The sequence below is a fragment of the Aristolochia californica genome, unplaced genomic scaffold (genome assembly GCF_029961685.1).
Source record: "Aristolochia californica isolate CCGP_79_NKW_82.1479 unplaced genomic scaffold, dmAriCali1.0.hap1 SCAF_12, whole genome shotgun sequence".
Lineage (NCBI taxonomy): Eukaryota > Viridiplantae > Streptophyta > Magnoliopsida > Piperales > Aristolochiaceae > Aristolochia > Aristolochia californica.
In genome coordinates, this window is record NW_027181793.1 from 3,873,872 (window position 1) to 3,876,181 (window position 2,310).

At 42.6% G+C, this 2,310-nt stretch overlaps 1 protein-coding gene across 1 annotated transcript; it reads right to left on the minus strand.

Moving 5' to 3' along the window:
- Window positions 1–512: 512 nt before the first annotated feature.
- LOC137946556 (B-box zinc finger protein 23-like) lies at window positions 513–1,620 on the minus strand. Its single transcript, XM_068792899.1, has 2 exons — window positions 1,432–1,620; window positions 513–956 (listed from the first exon to the last, which is right to left on the minus strand). Exons 1-2 carry the CDS (start codon window positions 1,618–1,620, stop codon window positions 513–515), a joined length of 633 nt encoding a protein of 210 aa, XP_068649000.1.
- Between the last annotated feature and the right edge of the window lie 690 nt (window positions 1,621–2,310).

Genomic DNA, 2,310 nt, shown 5'->3' on the forward strand with positions numbered 1-2,310 from the left:
GCAAGCACCCAGCAGCAGGTTTTACTGAAGTTCTTGGTCTGACTGATGGAGCTATACCTTGCAAATCTGTGCACCTGTGATGGCATCCTTCTTTATTTTGCTTGGAACTCCTCTGATCTTTTACCAATCAGTATGTCATGTCTCAGATGACCTCCTATACATCACCTCATTAAGTAGCTTGTGAAGAACAAATTTCTTTTTCTCCTTGCTGATATGGATATTATACAAATCCAATCTTTTCCAGAGCAACTAACTGATCCTTGGGGAAAGTAGACTTTTTAATCTTAGACAGGCCAATACAGTCAAATACACAATAATCAGTTATATACACAGATTTTGCATGTTCCCTACCCCGGGGTGACACTGAGGAAATTGCAAAGCAAAATAGAACTTTTATTGCGGTATTGAAAAACAAAAAAACTGTATAGAAAGGGCGGTTTACTTGCTTTCTTCTATCCTGTGGAAGAAACTGTGACAAAACAAAACTAAACAAACAATAGACAATGACATAGTCATTGGATGCTGTCCCTGGAGGAGTCAAGCTCAGGTAATATATAACCTTGATCATACTCCGGACCTCCTGCAAGTATTTCATCAAGCGGCCAGTGCTGTTGAAAATGTGCAACAGCAGGCCCCCGTGACTGCGAGTAGCTCACTGTAGCTTCTGTGATCACATCCTGTGATACCACATTGCGGCTACACTTCTCCGGTTGCTGACGCAACTGCCCCTGTCCACCTGCAGGGGAGTCGGAAGACGAAGATATGGACGATTTGCAAGCGTCAGTGCCGGGAGCTGCTGAGGCCAAGGCGGCGTGCTGATGGAGGCCTACTTTAACACCAGTGACAAGGAAACGCTGGTGGGATGTAACATAAGGGGTGGCCGTGTGGATGGAGACGTCACATTGCCGGCATAGTAATGCCCTGTCCTCCAAACAGAAGAAATACCCAGTTTTATCCTGAAAACAGAACGTGACCTGAATTACTGGCAGAACAGTTTATATCAAAGATCTTAAAACAGGCAATTTTGAACAATTCTTATTTATACTATAATTTTCCTTAAACAAATAACTTTTTCAAAACTTTCATTTTGATCTTTCCCATTCAGAAAAACATAAAATTGCCATTAATGAATTTTCCAATAAAGATTTCTTAGTTTTGAAATCATTTTTGCAAATATCTATACAATTATCATGGACAGATTTCAATTCGACAGAACAGAAACGTCTAAGCAGATACACAACACAATCTTAATGAAGAAGCTGTCATAATAACGCTTTTAGTAGGATCATCATTCATTGAGATCAATGACACAGAACAAACAGTAAAGGGGTTGGTGGGGTTCATACAGAGACCCTCAATGAAGGTTCATCAATGGCCACCAATGAAATTATATGTCTGTATTGTTCTTGAGGCTTGGACAATGGACAGTACCTGACAGATATCGCACTTGGGTGATGGGAATAGAGACGGGGGATTAAGGAGAGGTACGCGCTGATGCTTGCCGGCCAGTTTGTTAGTAGCGTGAATCTTCTCGTCGCACGTCAAACACAAAGCAGCCTCATCCGCACAGCATAACAAAGCCGCTTCTGCCCGCTCGCACACGTCGCACTGGATCTTCATCTCTTTTCCCTCCGCCGCTCCAACTCTTCATTGTCATATATCCATACCCAACCAACCCACATTAATCTTCCATGTTTCTAACAAATCAGAGCAAAAATTTATAAAAGAAAAACCCAGTTGATTTCCGAATTTTGATCCATAGTGAGGCATCAGTCTCACGCAATGACTGAAAGACTGAAATCATTTTTATGCCACCGTATATATGTATGTGGCATACATACCGTGATCCTCCGCCATGAACTGTCAAATCCACCAAATAAAGAAAAGGATGAAAAGGGAAAAAAAAAGCAGAGGAATAAACCTGTCAACCCTGACGGAGCTCCGTCCTCAATCGCAAGCCCACAGCCGGTAATGTTCGCGGTACTGATTACTGATACCTCGATTCGTTCTCTGAAATCCGAAGGCGCGGTTTCTTGTTTAAATATCGCGGCAAGATTTCTTCGATTTCGGACAAAACATGTACCAGTCCACCACGCAGCTCCGGCCTTCTTCTGGATCTTGGAACTTACCGCAGCACTTTCATCACCGAAGCCAAAGAAGCTCTACCTCGTTCTGCATGTAGACGGTAATTTCGTGCCAGTCGCTCTCGTCGTTACTATGTAGCAAAGGAAAATCCTGCAGCACTTGATTCGAGTTTGATATAAATTTGTATTAGTTGACGGTTCTCGAATGTAATCCTTTGTCCTCTAG